The sequence below is a fragment of the Tiliqua scincoides genome, chromosome 1 (genome assembly GCF_035046505.1).
Source record: "Tiliqua scincoides isolate rTilSci1 chromosome 1, rTilSci1.hap2, whole genome shotgun sequence".
Classification (NCBI taxonomy): Eukaryota; Metazoa; Chordata; class Lepidosauria; order Squamata; family Scincidae; genus Tiliqua; species Tiliqua scincoides.
The window spans coordinates 110,263,207-110,280,081 of record NC_089821.1 but is presented as its reverse complement, the minus strand read 5'-3'; the positions used below and the strand labels follow the sequence as shown (position 1 = coordinate 110,280,081).

The window sequence follows — 16,875 nt, the reverse complement described above, 5'->3', positions numbered from 1 at the left end:
AGCCTGCTTTTAGTTATTATTATTATTGTTAGATTTTTGCACAGTCAGGTATTTTGGCTGGTTTGTTTTATCCAGACATCGAGTCCTTCCCAAGGACTTGGGATGCCTGGTTCTTATGCTATATATACACAATCGCAAAATGTAAGCTGCTCCCAGTAATGTTGCATTTGCAGTTAATTCATGGTAATTTCTGTGGCCCTGATGCTGTTCAGGTGCTCTTCAAGGTGTTTTGGATTATTTTTGTTATTGTTATCATTATTATATTCTTTTGAACTTTTAGACTAGGGGTGCCCAAACCCCGGCCTGGGGGCCACTTGCGGCCCTCAGGGGCTCTCAATCCAGCCCTTGGGTAGCCCCCAGTCTCCAATGAGCCTCTGGCCCTCCAGAGACTTGCTGGAGCCCACGCTGGCCTGATGCGTCTGTTCAACCTCTCACCTGAGCTGTGGGACAAGGACTCCCTCCATTACTTGCTGTTTCACATCTGTGACATAGCAGTGGCAGTGAAGGAAAGGCTGGCCTTGCTTTGCGCAAGGCCTTTTATAGGCCTTGAGCTACTGCAAGACCTTCATTCATTCATATAAGTTCAATCTCTAATAATTCATTTATGTAAATGTATTCAAATTTTAAATGTAAATTAATTCCTTTTTTCCCCAGCCCCTGACACAGTGTCAGAGAGATGATGTAGCCTTCCTGCCAAAATGTTTGGACACCCCTGTTTTAGACTTTCAAAGCTGCTTTTAAACTTATTTTGAAGTCAAATGCATGTCTAAGACCCAAATCAAACTAGGCCTTTGCTGTGGTAAGATCATCAGAGAATCAGTTGGTATAGGAGGAGCGCATATTCTGCATCCCTGTACTGGGCTCCTTTAAACCTTTTTCCCAGCTTAGGATATGGTTGGTCTTCCTTCCTTAAGCAACTGAGAAGTAGCAACCAGGATTTCATGGTATGAAGAAATATAAATAACCAAGGGTCTGCTCATGTATATGAGAAGCAGAGACTCTCAGTATTGCAAAAGTTTCCAGAAGGAGTGGTGTGTGTTGGCACAAGAAAGACATTTGAACTCTCAGAATATGATTCAGGTTCAATAAAACACTCATTTTTTAAAAAGCATTTAGAGGCCGTTCTTCACAGGATTCTGCACTAGAAAGATGGAAATTGCTGCTGAAATGACATGAAATGAAACTAACAATGAGGCATGGCAAAACGCATTTTCTCTACATATTACAGTTATGGCTTTCTTCTTCTTGCTGGGTGTCTGTGCTTAATGAACCCAGGGATCATGACACTACTGTTTATGTTTATCAACCTGTGCGTGGGCTTATGTGCAGGCTTGCTCTGAGCTGACTGGTACAGCTGTGGCCCTAAGTTGTCAGATGTTATAAAATAGGGGGAGAGGCAACACTGAAGTAGCAGGTTCCTCCCCCCATCCTATACATGTTCATAAGTGTTGCATGGTGGCTGTTTATGCATGTTCTAAGGAACATACAGAGGTTAGGAGGGGAGCCTGCTAATGGGATGGTGCTCCCCCTACCCTACGTAACTCTTCTATAGTTGTTGTATAACAGCCAAAGCAGGTATACGTTCTGGGGGGGAGAGGAGTAAAATGCCAATAAACTCCCTGGTTCCATCCATGATGATTCACCAGGTTACACATCTAATCCAGAAGATTCTGTCCAGGTTTCTTCCTTTCCAGATTCTGGCAGGTTGGCCCTGCCCAGACCTATGAGGTGTCAGCGAGCTCTACCTCTAATCTACTTGTGCTGCTCAGATTCCTCCTACCTGGTCTCTTTCCCATGTCTCTGCCCTAGGGGTCAATACCTTTTAAAATCAACATTGGATTTACCTGTAGTGTGTGTTTAGCATGGAAGCCTATAAGTAACAAAATGCCTTTGTATCTCCTGCTTAATCAGGCTATGCAGTTAATAGCTATGTAGTGTATATTATTAAGGAAGAAAACATCCTGACTAGGCCCCAACAGATTTTAAAATGACTACCTGGAAAAAAGAGCTGCACCTAGAAAAATCCTCTAACCAAAACAGGAAGCTGTCTCAACTTCCTGCATGGCTTTGAGCATGTCACTCTAACTCTAAGCTGGAGCCCTATATATTCTTGTGTTTGATCATGGATTCTTGTGTTGGTAAGTAATATTTGGATTTTGGGTCTTAGATTAAAATGATTTAGTAAATCTCGGGCCGGCGGGTGGGGAGCAGGAGGCGGGGCTGGGATCCGGCACCTCAGGAGTTGGCACAAGTCCGAGGAGACCCAAAGGCGCCAGCAGCCCTTACCCAGGGGTAAGGGGAAAAGTTTCTCCTTGCCTCTGGCTAAGCCGCTGCTGGCCACAATCCTGCGCTGGATACAGTGCAAGCCTCCTGGTTTGTCTGTTCCAGTGTGAGTTAGGATTACACCATTAGTATGCTTAGCTGAGCTGAGCCATATTACTCATATGTCTAGCAAGGCATCCCTCAGCAGGACTAATTTGAGGGCCAGGTTAGCTATTCAAGAGGTGCTCATCACCCTCCTGTTCTAAGTAAAGACCAGTGTTCTGTCCAGGGGAGAAGAAGAAGAATGTCATGGTCTAAATTTGTTATATTTGTTATCTGTCAAGGATAAAATTCATGATGATAAACTATGGCATTTTCATTGTGATGGGTTATGAAGGCCCTTGAAAAAGAGACCCCTTTTCCCTTTCCGCTTGGAATCCTTCTCACATTCCATTTCTCTTTTGGACATGGCAGTTCCTGTGTGTTAGTCCCATGCATGTAAACAAGTGCACAATAGAGGCAGGGAGGCAAACCTGTTTTAAGCTCATGGCCTGGTGATCCAAGCTCTGGTAACCTTCAAACTAGATTACTGTTGTGACTCATGAGGTGTCTTTGAGAAGACTCTTTAGTAGCTGCTGTTAATCCAAAATGCAACCAATAAATAGGCTGCTAGCTGAGACCTACCAAAGGGAACACATCTCACCTGTGTGTAAGCAGGTACACTGGTTGCCTCCTGATCTGTTTTGGGACACAATTCAAAATGCAGATGCTTCCATTTAAAGTCTGATAGACCTTGGAACCTGGGTAGTTGAAGGATGCCTAATCCAGGATGAGTCCAAACAATGAGGTCATCTTTGGAGGCTGTCTTCCAGGTTCCCTGCCATACGTGGTGGTGGTGACTGTGTGGTGACTGGGAAGAGGCCCTCTCAGTTGTGGTGCTATTATGTAACTCTTTTCCCAGGAAGGCTGGGAACCTCCTTTGATGTCTTTTTGGCACTCAGACAAATACCTTTTTATTCTTCCATGCCATCCCTAGGCTTGCACTCACTGAGCCCTGTCCCAGAGAATCTGCCACCCCTGTTCATGGCCATTGAGCCCCATCCTGGAAAACCAAGTTCTGTACAGGTGCTGCACAGCTAGCCAGGTCTTACAAATACTTATGCCTTTCCAGAAGTTGCTGGGGTGGGCAGGCTCCCTGGCTGCTGAGGAAACAAGAACACTAGAGAGATGGGTTCTGAGCTGCAAAGGGGATGGGCTGCACATGCCCATAAAGCAGGCTCCAGAAGAAAGGGCCCATTCAGGGGCAGTTATGAGGCACTAGCTGCAAAGCTCTGCCACTGGGGAAGACAATAATCAAGAAGGCTGACTTGTAGAGAGGGGGAGGAAGCAGGTGCTCCCTTCTTGAAGACAAACTGAGGCAACAGAGGGAGGCTTTCCAGGCTGGGCAGCAGCGTAGTTTCCAAGGAGGATGGCATGGCCCTGAGACCCCCAAAGGTGGTATTATGAGCACTATGAGGGAAGAGCTTCCTGCAACATGGGCCAGGAGTGCTAGGGAGAACCTCCATATCTCAGTTATTTTCATCTGTGATATTGTATTGGCAACCTTCAGTCTCGAAAGGTGTTTTAATGGTCATTTTCATCCTGCCAGCTCAATCTTTGGCACTTATCTATTTTTATTTTTGTTTGTTTTAGAAATCATTTAGAAACTGCCCTAGAAATGTTTGCAGTAAAGGGCTGAATATATGTTCTTGGGTTTTTTATCAATAAAATAATAGCCCACTCCTATGCATGTCTACACAGAAGCAGTGATGTAGCTAATGATCATGTAGCCCGGTGCCAAGCTGAAAATGTTGCCCTGGAAATGATGTCACAACCGGAAGTGACGTCACACCCGAGCTGTTAAAAAAGTGAAAATTGGGAGGAACCCACCTCCTCCCCCCAGCAGCTTGCCACCCACTTGCTCTGCTGCCTTCTCCCAGTCAGTGGCATAGCTAAGGCATCTTTCTGCTACCTGGTTCAAAGAAGATTTGTAGCCCCCCCCCCCGACAAAATCAAATTTAATTAAGTAAATGAATTAAAAATGTGTGCCTCTGATTGGTTTGAGACACTGTGTTGGGGTGAAGAGGAATGGTTATTCTCCTCCTGCTAAATGTAAAAGGGGCACCACTTGATAAAGGTCCTTTTTACTCAGCAGGGGTAACTGTATTACGATACATGGAAATGAGATCTGACTCATATTAACACCTTATTGGTTTAATGCTGTATCATGATAAAATGTCAATAACATAATAACATGTCATTGGCTCTCAGAACAATCAGTCTCTTACGTCAGTTTTGAGTTTTAAAAATCCACTTTTTATTCCATAAGGCGGTTGGGTTTTCATTTTATGGTTAATTGGCCATAACTTTTGATAGAATACAGATATTCCAATGCTGTTTGTTTCATTGCATTCTGCATTAAATTACACTGATATATAACATGATGGTATTATTCATACGTACCAAGATTTTCACAATTTTGGTTACTAGTGTCAAGCTCAGCTTGTTGCCCCCCTAAAACTTGATGCCTGGTGCAACTGCTATCCCCTGTGCCCCCTTAGCTACGCCACCACTCAGAAGTAGGTCCTATTGTGTTTAATAGGCTTATCCCAAGAAAATGTGTTTAGGATTGCAGCATAAGTATACACAGGGACTTGTATGTGCCTAGTGGAACTTCTTTGAACAGAAGAGTTTTATCACAAACTACTTTTGAAATTGAATAGCAACTTGCCATGTGGAATTGGTGGGGGAGAGATTACTTTTTTAAGTGAACAGAACTTGTTATGTGGCTGTTCAGATCCTGGTCATTGTCTAAATTCCTATTGTAAGCAAATGGCTCCAAACCAGGTACTGAACTATAAAGCTATCAGGTTCTTTCGTGCGCCACCTGATTTGCAAGTTCATTTTGACTTTTTTTTTCTTTTTATGTACATAATAAACAATGGACAATTTAAAAAAAAACAACAACCACTGATGTACATCATTAAAGCAGGGTAAGTGAATAAGAGCCCAATCCTGAGCTCGTACTGCCCGACATGGAGGCTCTTGATTCTGTGCCAGACCAAGGCACATTGTGGGGCTACTTCCCTTACCCTGGGAAAGGGGACTTTTGTCCCCTTCCCCCAGGGAGCCACCAGTGACTGCCCTGTTGTACAAAGGATGCAGTGGCAGCTGTTGAAGCGCTGCAGCAACCCCAGTTCAATGGGCGGCTCAGGATTGGGTTGCCTATAACAGCTCTTTTTCATCTAGCCAAAGAGGCAGACCCTGCTGGGAAATCCAGTATACAGAATACAGTAGGTCCTCCTTATCCGCGATTCAGAACCTGCACATTTGACCCACTGCAGGTTCTGAACCTGCGGCTAGAGAACCCACTCCTGGATGTGACTGAAGGTTGCATCTGGGAGGTCTTTTGAGCTGCAGGAAGGCAGCGTGCAGCCTCCCCATGTCTCAGAAAAAGGACACACCACAAAATTCTAGGTAGTTTTCTAGGCAGTTTCTAGGCAGATTTCTAGCACTAGGCAGACGCAGCAGGGTGGAGCAAACATGGAGGTAGATTGGCGGCAACAATGGCAGCCTTTATGGTGGAACAGTAAGCTCCAGTCATGCCAGAGAAACTGTTTTCAGCCCACAGCAGTCTGGAGACCACTGCCCTATGGTATTGACTTGGTCCCATAAGGCTCCTTTAACACTGCTGGTCATAGTCCTCCATCACATGCGCATTAAAGCTTATGTGGTGGCATTATCATGATTCTGGTTTTGCACTGATATAATCTGAGTACCTGTAATGGAAAAATAACATGCTGGGTAGAATTAACAAAGCACCATGTGACATTTTCCTAACAATGGTAACCCATTATGTATAATTATTTTTTCATTTCTGTAGCATTCACTGTAGAAAATATGTTCCAGTACTTATCACATCATTCTGACATCAACACTGCAGCCCTGTTCACACATTTCTGTGGATCTGAAAGCACAGAGGAGGGGAGAAGTGTGATCGTACCTTTTAGCCCTGCCCCCAACATCCATGTGTTTATCTGAAGCTGTGAAAGGGGTACAAATGTGAATGATGACATTGCTTTGCCTAGTTTGAACCAGAGAAAATGCAAAATTTAATTGCTTGGTTTGCTTTGGTGGTGTAAAAATTGCTCCAAGGCAACCAGGCAAGACAGAGAACAGTCACCTCTGCCATGACTGCAAAAAGACGAGTGCAAAGCGTATAGCTGTCAACTCTTGCTTCATCACTGCATCTGTTAGAGCATTAGTGTTTTTTTATAGTGATGTTAAGTGAAGTTTTTAAGGGATGTTAACTGGAAAGAAAGGAATTAGAGTGGCAATGGTACATAGTGGGGAAAAGTGTAGCGGCTCAGATTAGTAGTCAACATCCTACTGAATGTATATTTGCAAGGCTGTGACTATTATGCAGCCTGGCAATACAGTATTTTGAAATTTTAATATCCAGCTGTACCAGTGAACTGAGAGCTTGAATTTTTAAACACGTTAATGTATATTAATTCTAAAATCCTTGTTGCAAGGTTGGAGAAATCTGGTGAAACTGATAAGGGTGGAGGTATATATTGCATTTGAGAGAGATAAAATGGCTTTCTACTGGCTTTTGAGAGTTAAGCGCTACACCTACTGTTTATATCTTCACCATGGGAGAGCACAATCATCTAACTCAATGTCAGTTGCAGAATTTTGCTCTTGCTGTCATTTTAACTGCAATATATTCTTTTTCTTTTTTCTTTTTCCAGTGCCAGGAAAACAGCCAAACTTCATTAAAAAATTTGAACACACCACTTTGCAAGAAGGCGATGATTTAAACTTGCACTGTGCAATAGATGGAACACCAAGGCCAACTGTCATTTGGACAAAAGATGGCATCAGAGCGGCAGCAAGAGGAATGAGTGTATGTCTGAAGGTTTTGTAAATGCTCCTTTGGGAAGAACGTCGTACATCTCCCTTCACATCACTAATCTCCCTCTGTCTGTATTTCATTTTTTACAGATTGCAAAATTAGGGGACAGCTATTACCTTTTAAAAAGAAATGCAGTCCTTGCTGACACTGGAAAATATATCTGCATTGCCACTAATGAAGTTGGGGAGGCATCCTGCTCAGCTTTTGTAAGAGTAATAGGTAACTAGGCATGCATTATTAGGCTACGGTGGTATAATAAATGAAGGCCTTGATCCCACTCTGGCTGACAGCCACGTTTTCTTTCAGAGAAGAATAAAAATGTACACGCTCACAGTGAGTACAGCTGTTTGTCAGAAAAAGGCAAGGCTGCTGCACCTGAAGCATTACAAGGTCTGGATTCGCAGTACTTGAGAGGTCAAAGGCAAATGGTTAAAAAACATTTCATGAGGTAACTTCAGTTTGTTTGTTTTTTGCCTTGTAAATTACTTCAGCGTCTGTCCAAGCATTTAATTTCTGAAGCTTCACATGCTCCTCTTAACATTTCTGCCATTTTGCCTAAACAAGGCAAACAGAATACAAAAAAACCCCAGCTGCGACCCAGAGGATCATGCACACTGCTCCATGCATCACTGGAGTTTCGAACCCAATCACAGCCCCTTATGTCCAATCTGGAGAGAGCCACTCCTAAATGTGGGAGGGCTCTTTGGAGCAGTATTCAAAACAGCATGAAGAGCTGCAACTGGAAGGGAAAGTCATGAGCATTCATGCAGGGGCCTTGGGCTTCTTTGGATCTGACCACTAGTTTGTAAGAATGTTTTTGTTGTCATCTAGAAATCAAGATGGTCAGTGCTGACACTACCAGTCTTTATGGGCTCCTTGGCCAAGATGGCACATGGAAGGCTTAGTTGGTCACTTCCTGAATAGTGTTTCTGGTTAAATAATAAAAAAGTGAATTTTCAAGCACCATTGAGAGTTCAAAAACTCAAAGCTGCTTTTTTAGGATCCTTGGGACATTTTCTTAATTTGCAACTTTGTAAAGTTTTCAACTCATCATTTAAGACCAACATAATTTGGTCTGAAATCACATTTGGAAATATGGGTAATTATTCAATTATGCACCATAGGCAATCAATGTCTTCAAAACTAAACATGTTCAAGACCATGGAAAGGCTCAGTATAACAGATTTATTGACTTTGATTTGAAATTAGTATTAGCATCCTAAAAGTCAAAGATCTGCTACCTTGGCTACAAACTGATAAAAAGATACTAAGGCTGCAGTCCAATAAACATGTACCTGGGAGTATGTTTTGAAATTAATGAAATTTACTTCTGAGTAGACATGCTTAGGATTGCACTGTAGAGTGAGGCACGGTGACCTTTGACCCTAGAGCCGCTGGATAGCCCAGAGATACTATAGCATAACACACAATGGTAAAGAACTGCTTGATTTTAAAAGCATACCATTTGTACAAAAAGCTTAAAAGCTACATTGCTAAAGCATGGAAACACAGAGAATAGTGAAAAGCTGCTTGAAAGAATCATTTTGGAAGCTGTTTATTAGTTTCACAGAAGCTGGGACTCTGGGGCGTCAAAGGCTGTGTTAATACACTGGACACATATAGGTAAAATAGTCTTTGCCCTAAAGTGTAACCAACATATATGGGGACATAGTAGTCATTAGAAGTAAGTCTTAAGCAACCTTTGCTGCTTGATTTTAGGAAAGTCTTAAGAACAGAGAAAAGCCTTAACATAGCCGGAAGGCTTCACAGGTGTTTCTATGTTGACATTAGCATAGGAGAAAGGCATGCCGAGAGAGATAACGGTCATCTCTTAATGAGGATGGTACAGAGACCTGTCAAGGAAGTCCCTAATTGGATAGATGAATGCAAGTAAGGGTCAGTACTGGGTCAATACTGGATAAAATTGTATTATAGCGTACCCTACTGGTTTTTGAAAACTTTTGGAAATTGTGTAATTTTGGCTAGGTTTTAAGGTGAAACCCCACCTGTATGTAAATCAGAGCCAATCAATGGTTTTGCCCACTTATTGCCCACCTATTTTCTATGTAAATAGTATCTTATCCATATCCTGTTAGGAATTAGCCCCATTTATTATGTCAAATTTTCAGTGAATGGGAAGTCTAGACTTTCAGACAAAGGGCCAAGAGTCGTATAAGAGTTTTGGATACAGTCAAATCTGGGTCCATGCTTTGGACATGAGACCCGTGGACCATATACAATTTAAATAAAAGCCTGTGAACCTTCATCCCTGTGTACCGAGTCGTTCTGAGTTGCTTATCAGCCGTGCAACATAGAGGAATAGCAGGAAGATAGCATGCTTGGGTACCTTAGACTGAGCTGTAAAGTTGGTAGCCCTGGTTTCCATACTTCTTAGACTAGAGACACTGGTTCAAAAAATCATTTTTATCCCTGTTGGCTTATTTACAAATTTCTTTGTGTTATAATCCTGTTGAATTCACTAGGGCTTCCTTCTAAGTAGGCATGCGTAGGATTGTTCAGTTGGTTTTTCATTTTCTGTCAAAGATCACTTGCTACTTCTAAAGTCTGGAATGAATTAACCATAATAGAAAATGCATTTGTGTGAAATTTGGGGCTAGACAAACTATATAAAATCAAACATTTTGTAGTATAAGAAACTCCCACTACTGGCAGCAAAGAGAATTTGGTGCTATCTAATAGCATCACCGCATGAATGAGCTTTCATTTTACATCAGCAAATAGTAGTTGGTATTTTATACTTTGGTCAAGGCTCTCTCTCCTGTACTTACATTCTGCTTTGTAGCAGCCCTTCAAGTTAAGGTGTAGTGCAGAGAAACACAGCCTTTGTTATTCTTGAACCTCTTAAATGTCCATCTTATGAAACATAGGAGGCAGCGGCAAGGAGAATAGTTTTCCAGTGTACTGAAGTGGTGCTAGCTGTATCAAATGAGGTTTTGGTACTATTGTGAAGGAAGGGACTTGATTCTTACACCAAATCTTGAGACGCTGACCTAGCTCTCTGAAAACAGATGAGGAGGTAAATCTGTGCTTGGACTACATCCCACTTGCAAGTGAAAGCTTACCCAATTTTATCTCTTCCATTTTTTTTAAAAACTGTGCACATAGAAAGCTAAATGGCCGTGAGAAGAGTTCTAGTTTATAGGGCTGCTAAGAGCCCGGGGCAAGATGCCTGATTGGGCTTCCCTTCCCCACTCTTCCCCTAGCACACTCATACCCTCCGCCCTCTGGCATCCTTACTTTGAGTAGTGCTACTGTTTCTTTTCTTCTATCTCAGCAAAGTCCTCCTCATTTACTTCTGCTTCTTCTAATAATGCAGGGGCATCCAAGGACTGCCTTTCACTATCTCCCTTATTACTATGTGATGATTTTGAAACAAAGCCCAGGTGAAAAAACTTGCCTGACCTTTTATATCTCTATCTCTCTCTCTTTCCTGTGCTACAGAGTTATATTTGTATTCCATACTGTAATTTCACCTTTGAACAATGCCAAAACAACGTAGACCTGACCCAATGCCATGTGTTCTAAACTCATACTAAATTAAAAAGGGGTGGGGCTTACTACTGGGGCCTAAGGCTTCTGTGAACTGACCTGTGTGTCCTACTACTGGAACCTAATAGTTCTGGTCTGAAAGTATAAGTTTAACTTTCCTGTGTTTGAATTGTACTAATACATGTTGGTGCTTCTGGAGGAGATCTGGGCTGCAATTCCACTATAGCTTCACAGCTGAATCCTATGCATGCCTGCTTGGAAGTAAGTGCCACTGAGTTCAGTGAGGCTTACTCTCAGGAAAATGTGCATAGGATTGTTGCATTAATCCACTTTTAATGCACTTCTAATCCCCCAGTGCATTCTGGGGGACTGAAGTTGGTTAAGACAGTGTTTCTCAAACAGTGGGTCAGAACCCATTAGGTGGGTCTTGAGCCAATTTCAGGTGGGTCTCCATTCATTTCAATATTTTATTTTTAATGTATTAGACTTTATGCTACCATGGTATGTGACTGCATTTAGGGAAATGTTACAGACCTGTACTTTTAACAAGCTATTATGTATATTCTTTTAACAATACAGTAAATGGGACTTACTCCTGGGTAAGTGTGGGTAGGATTGCAGCCTAGGATTGTTAACAATTTTCCTGCTTGCTGATGTCACTTCCGGTGAGTCCTGACAGATTCTCATTCTAAAATGTGGGTCCCAGTACTAAGTGTGTGAGAACCACTGGGTTAAGAAATCTGAGAGCTGTTAAGAGCCACCCTTAACAAACTACAGTCTCCAGAATGCATTAGGGGAAGAGAAGTGCATTTAAGCGTTGATTAAAGCTGGAGTGCAAACACAGCCCTGGATAGGCGGAGGTTGAGGTACCCAAATTTATTCTGTAATACAATTGTTTAGTACTTCATAGTTTGTTTTGTCATGGCCTGGGCCACCTGGAAGCCCAGGCCCTAGGAATTTTGCCTCCTTCCCCCCCCCTTCCCTCTCTGCAGGTCTGCTAGTTTAGCAATTTCCCTGACTTGATGCTTTCTATGTCCAAGGAGCTTTTGTATGAAGAAACACTACCTAATGTGCATCTCCACCTGAAGTGGCCAGGCACATTAGCTATTTGTGAGAACTAGGCCACCTTCACAGCATTTGGAAGATTGAGGTGTCAGTACATGTTTAATATTCTGGAAAAACCAGCAGTGTGCTAGTTTTGTATCTTGTTTATAGGGGGCATTCCTTGAATGCCCCACAGACAGGAAGACATAATTGGTGGTTAATTTCTAAAAATATATTTGTCAGGGCTGAGGCCTGCCTATGAGTGATGCCATCTGCCTTGCAAACCCTCCTCTTTAGTCTCTCCCCACATTCTTGGATCAAAGTTGTCTAATGGTGGCACTTTTCAACATGACTTCATGCATTCTGGAACTCAGCTCTGCTATTCGAAGCAGATTCCATGGCTGACCTCTGATGAGTCTCGGACAACGTAAACCCTGGTGGATAAACTCTATTCTATTATACTAGAAAACTGGACTTCTTTCTTCTGCCTGTAGAAAGCTATACAGCTGCCTTTAACCAGCCCCAAATCAAGATGACCAGCAGAGGCAGTTGGAAGATACAGCCAGAGTCATCCAACAACAAAAGTGCTGGAGAAATTCTTCACTTTCTCCAGCACTGTTTAGTCCTCCTCTGGTTGTTCTGAAAGAGTGGGCTTGTCAAGGAGCTCTTCATCATGTTGCCATAAGGGTGTAGAATTAGCACAGTTTCATGTAGCAAGGTTGGCACAGCTGGTTTGCAGAGCCTGTTTTGGGAGACCTCTGTTGAGAAGATCACTGCTGGACTTGTGGTTTCAATTGTATAGGAGAATGAAAGAGACAGAGAGCCTGTCTAAATGAGCGTCTGGACAAACGCAGAAAGGAGTTGGTCTGAGAAAAGCAATGTGTATACTGTGCTAAAGGAGGCTTAACGGAAAAGAAAAATAGGATAGGAAGCCGCTTATGGTCCCCTCAACTAGCTTTAAAACAGGGTGCTTTGCAGGGCTGTTGCACGTCTCTTCTCTCCTAAAAGCAGCTCATACATATTTCAGTGTGTCTCTTTAATAGCCACAAAAGCTTTTTATATAATCTACAGGAGCTTCAAGCATGTTTTCCTAAAATTAGTGTTTCTCTGGGCCCAGTGAAGGCTTATACATTTCTTAACTTATATCCTTTATCTCAAGGGTTCAGTTGCATATTACTAGAGTTAGTGTGACAAAAGTCTTGATCCAAGTGCTGAACTAGTTCATCCAAGTGCTGAACTGTGTTCAAATTCTCAGGGCCAATCCTATTCAATTTTCGATGCAGTTGCAATGCACCCCAAGGTAAAGGAACAAATGTTCCCATATCTTAAGGAGGCCTCTGTGACTGCTGCCCCCCCCCACAAGATGCAGTGCATGCACCATTGGCACAGCTGCACTGGCAATGGAACATTGGATAGGATTGGGCCCTCAGTTAGCTATGAATCTCACTAGGTGACTGGACCAGTCACTATTTCTCAGGTTATCCTACCTCCCAGGGTTGTGGAGAGAACAATCTGGAGATCACGTATGTTGCCTGAGCTCCTTGGAGGGAGGGTGAAATAATAACCATATAATAAAAAACTAGAGGGGAGAAACTAGAACAGGTCAAAAGCTTTAAATATCTTGGAATTCACTTCCACTACAATCTTTGCTGGGGTACTCATCAAAAATTGGTTACAAACTTAGCCCAAGTTACTTTGCAGAGCACCAATCGATTCTTTTTTAGTCAGGGCAATCGTTATATACCATCTGCTCTCAAGGTATTTAATGCCAAGGTATTGGCACAGCTCCTGTACAGGCACCCTATGTGGATTAGCACTATAAATCACACCTTTGAGAGTATCCAAGCTAAATTTCTGAGGGCTATCTTAGGTTTACCTAAATCTGTACCATACTCTGCATTATGTTTGGAGACCAGACAATCGCTCTTAGTATCAAGAGCATGGCTTTTAACCATTGGCTCCAGTTACATTATAATGTGAAACCAGGCAGTCTCCTATCCAGAATGTTATCTGAGTCTGGTTCTTCTAAATGGTATAGCCAAATTAAATCGAAAATTCAATCGATTGGTTTTTCATTGGATTTTTTAAGTTTATATCCATTCCCTGGAGTTTATCAAAGGGTAAAGCAAAGAATACTCGACAATGAGGCACAAAACCTCTTTGAACTTGCTTCTAGAATTTGCTCCCCTCTTAATTTCTGTATCCCGCTTAAGTATGGGCAAATGGCTCCTTATCTGAGTATTTTGATCTACCCTTCTGAACGTCATGCAGTCTCCTTGGCAAGATTCAATGTGTTTCCATCCAAGGTCATAGAAAGCAGATATAGGCAAATACCATATAAAGAACACCTCTGCCCTTGTAATTTGGGAAATATTGAATCAATCGTACACCTTCTTTTTTAATGTCCTCCGCACACTAGATCCCGCCACACTTACATAACTCCACTTCTCAGCAAAATGAATGGTATTTTGGATGAGGCAAAACTGAATCGTCTCCTAAATGACTGCTCACCAGATGTGCTAGACGGAGTTTCTAAATTTTTACTTTTAGTGATTTCTAAGCTTTCTTAATGTAATCTGTCAAAAAAATTGATATTTTATGTTGAACTGTAAATGTACTATTAGTAATTTAGTAACTTCATTTTTGATAAATGGGATTAGGACTGATTATGTTTTTTATGGTTTCTTTATCTATGCCTAATAAAAGTTTATTTGTTCATTCATACAAAAACTATTATCTGCTTATCAATCTTATGAGAGAGTGCAGGCTAAAAATTCATAGTTGAGCAAGGATTTAAAACTCAGGGCTGACTCAACTGCTTGCAGCAACAGCCCAAGTGGTTTTGTGAGGTACCAGTATTTTTAGGAGCACCAATAGAAACTGCATGCAATCCAGGTGGTATGCCACTGAATTCTTACTGTGTCACACAAGCAGACTTTCACCACACATATAGGGGACCCTGCTGTGCATGTATAGTGCTTCTTTACTGTCAGGTTAGCCCTGTAGAAACTAGAATGAGTTACATGCAGACTGGTCAGTGTACCAAGATATTCTGGGACCCCTACCCAGAATTCTCAACTTACTCTAAAATGAAACTGCACAATCCTATGCAGACCTGCTCCAAAGTAATTCCCATTAGGCTCCATGGACCTTACTTCCAGGTAACTATGTTTAGGGTTTGCAGCCTCAATCTCTTTGTAAATTAATAAGGATTACGAATATCTCTCATTGGTGGGGTGAGAAAGGAGTTAAATGCTTTGGTTTTATGTATGCTTTATCTGATTAATGGTTTCTTATTCAAAATGAACAGTGACTTAAAAAGTAATAGTTCCTTTTATTTCTGGTGGTTTTGAGAAACTAGGGCAGGCAGCGTTCTGCCAAATTGTTCACTAATATAAATAATAAACATATAGTGTATATATTGCAGTTAGGTTCTGCCGTTCTGGCTGTTCCACTCCCTCTTTAGGCTTTCTACTATAACACTTCTGGCTATAAGCCTGTGTGACATTGTGAGTTTCCTACTCCCGTTTCACATCATTGATTGGCAGGGCAGTGAAACTCATGACTTTATATTTAGAGGTAAGACAAAACAGTGATAATGAACTAACAATACATAATACTGCTTTCTGCACTTATCATTTTTTTAAAACAACAACCCCCCCCCCCGAATCTGTGGTAAAATTAAACAATTTCATTTGGTTTTTATTATTTAATGGGGGGAGCATGGGTAATGACTGTGGCTGCATCTACTGACACTATACCACCGATATCACCTACTTAGTACATTTTGAAAGTGATTGTGGGCCCAATCCTAACCCACTTTCCAGCACCAACATAAGGGCAATGCAACTTTGAGGTAAGGAAACAAAATTCCCTTTCCTTGAGGAGGCCTCCATGACTACCCCCCCCAATTGCAGAATGCAGCACATGCCCCACTGGCACAGCTATACCAGTGCTGGAAAGTGGGTTAGGATTGCGCCCTGTGTTTTATAATTATAATGCAAATTTTGAATGAAAAACACATAACAGTACTTCCTACACTTCTGACTTTGGAAAGCACCAAAATTCATGTGAAAATTTAACAGTTTTCTTCCACCTCTGATTACAGCACATCATATAGCACATGTTCCTACATGTTCCAAGGGAGAAGGAAAGTACTCAGCCTGGGGGTGTTAGTATTGTCAGTAGCATCATTGTGTTTCTAGCTTCATTAAAGTGCCGGTATACTTTTACCACAAGATGATGATAACCTCTGGCCATGTTTTCAGTCAGGAGAAGACTATAAATACAGGAAGCTACCTTCACAAAGAGCATAATGCTTGTTGTTGTTGGCAACCTTCAGTCTCAGAAGACTATGGTATTGCGCTCTGAATGGTGGTTCTGGAACAGCGTCTAGTGTGGCTGTAAAGGCCGCTGTCTTGTAGCCTCTATAAATCCTGGTGGTTTTTAATGCTTTTTTGTACTCTGTCTTGAGTTCCCTCTGACTGGAAATAATAAATACATAAATATTAATTTTCATGAGTGAGATAAGAGGGGTGGGAGTGTGCCTATCTCTGGATTTGCTTTTATGATTCTTTCTGTGTAAGCATAGGATAACAGTTTAGCTTATGCGTCACCGAACAGTATGACACATCCCTTCTTTCTAAAAAGTTAAAGTGAAATCTGCTCACATTCCCATTATATTTTATCATGTAATAAAAAAGAAGGAACAAATGTAATTTGTCTATAAGTAAACAAATAAATCATGTGCTTGAAAATACTAATGCAGAGTTGATTTTTTTTACCCCTACATATTGTGAATATCCCAGAAAGTGATAAACAACAGCTGGGAAGACACTTTTTCTTCTCCCATCTTTACCCTTCAGAAGCGTTGATTTGTTGAAAAAGCAGCGAAGACAAGAATGAAATTCAAACTTTAAGACATAATACATATTCATTCAAGCAGGGCTCATAATTCATGTTTCAGCAATAAATTCTGTATTATACATGTTAGTCACTATGGCACAAACAGTGAGGTTTAAGGTTAATGTTCTTAAGAAATGGAAACACTTTATTTTATTTAATTCACAGTAAATCCTAGAACAGATTGTTTGATTTCCTCT

The 16,875-nt window shown here is 41.6% G+C and overlaps 1 protein-coding gene across 7 annotated transcripts in view; it reads left to right on the top strand.

Moving 5' to 3' along the window:
* Window positions 1-16,603, top strand: part of CCDC141 (coiled-coil domain containing 141) — a 123,748-nt gene extending 107,145 nt beyond the window's left edge. For 3 of the 7 annotated variants that reach the window (XM_066612339.1, XM_066612338.1, XM_066612345.1), the window contains 4 exons: window positions 7,056-7,210; window positions 7,309-7,438; window positions 7,526-7,667; window positions 16,042-16,532. In XM_066612339.1, coding sequence (XP_066468436.1) covers window positions 7,056-7,210; window positions 7,309-7,438; window positions 7,526-7,667; window positions 16,042-16,144 — 530 coding nt within the window. In that variant the 3' untranslated portion in view covers window positions 16,145-16,532. Of the gene's footprint in view, window positions 1-7,055; window positions 7,211-7,308; window positions 7,439-7,525; window positions 9,486-16,041; window positions 16,533-16,581 lie in introns of those variants that run through there. The other 4 variants (XM_066612340.1, XM_066612344.1, XM_066612342.1 and 1 more) reach the window with 4 other exon arrangements.
* The last annotated feature ends 272 nt before the right edge of the window (window positions 16,604-16,875 follow it).